The 670-nt window shown below is 61.3% G+C and overlaps 1 protein-coding gene across 1 annotated transcript in view; it reads left to right on the top strand.

Moving 5' to 3' along the window:
• Positions 1-670, top strand: part of CCDC120 (coiled-coil domain containing 120) — a gene marked incomplete at its 3' end in the record, with an annotated part of 7,056 nt that overhangs the window by 1,316 nt on the left and 5,070 nt on the right. Inside the window, exons 2-4 of the mRNA XM_010850098.1 lie at positions 29-178; positions 294-384; positions 522-655. Of these exons, the coding sequence (XP_010848400.1) occupies positions 29-178; positions 294-384; positions 522-655 (375 nt within the window). The remainder of the gene's footprint in view (positions 1-28; positions 179-293; positions 385-521; positions 656-670) is intronic.

Raw genomic sequence — 670 nt, 5'->3', positions numbered from 1 at the left:
ATCTGTACTGTTAATTCTCCTTTCCCAGGCAAGACTCCTGACGGTGGCCCATGGGCCTCTGACGAGGTGTTGTAAGTCTGCCCAGCTCCCCACTTGCTGTGCTCCCACTCAATGGGAAGGGAACCAAGGTACCCGGGCCTTGACATTGGCACAGATTCTGAGAGGGCAGGCCAAGCAGGTGGGTGGGGTCAGGGTCCTCCTTATTTGCAGCTGGGGCACGGGAACCTGGGTAGGGGTGGAGGGTGGGGGTGCATGCCGGATGATCCCCAGTGGCCCCCCTGCATCACTGCTAGGCCTTGTGCAGCCATCAGTCACGGCATCCTGACAGCTTCAGGATGGAAGTCAAAGGTCAGCTGATCAGCTCTCCCACCTTCAACGCCTCAGGTCAGTGTCTGGTTCCCCTCCTGCTGCCTCCTCCCCTGCTGAGTTACCACTCGCCTGTGTGAGAAGGAGTGGGCCCTGGCCCCACAGCTGCTCCAGGATGCCCCCCACCCCCTGATCTTCACTCCCTCTGTGTCCAGCTGCCCTGTTTGGAGAGGCTGCCCCCCAGATGAAGTCAGAGCGTCTACGGAGTCTGCTCGACCGGCAGCGGGCCCTGCAGGAGGCCCTGAGCCTGAAACTTCAGGAGCTTCGGAAAGTGTGTCTCCAGGAGGCGGTGAGGGCCTGAACC

This window comes from Bison bison, unplaced genomic scaffold (assembly GCF_000754665.1).
Source record: "Bison bison bison isolate TAMUID 2011002044 unplaced genomic scaffold, Bison_UMD1.0 scf7180017460680, whole genome shotgun sequence".
Lineage (NCBI taxonomy): Eukaryota > Metazoa > Chordata > Mammalia > Artiodactyla > Bovidae > Bison > Bison bison.
Note: the sequence above shows the minus strand (reverse complement) of the source record. Positions and strands in the feature narration are given on the sequence as shown.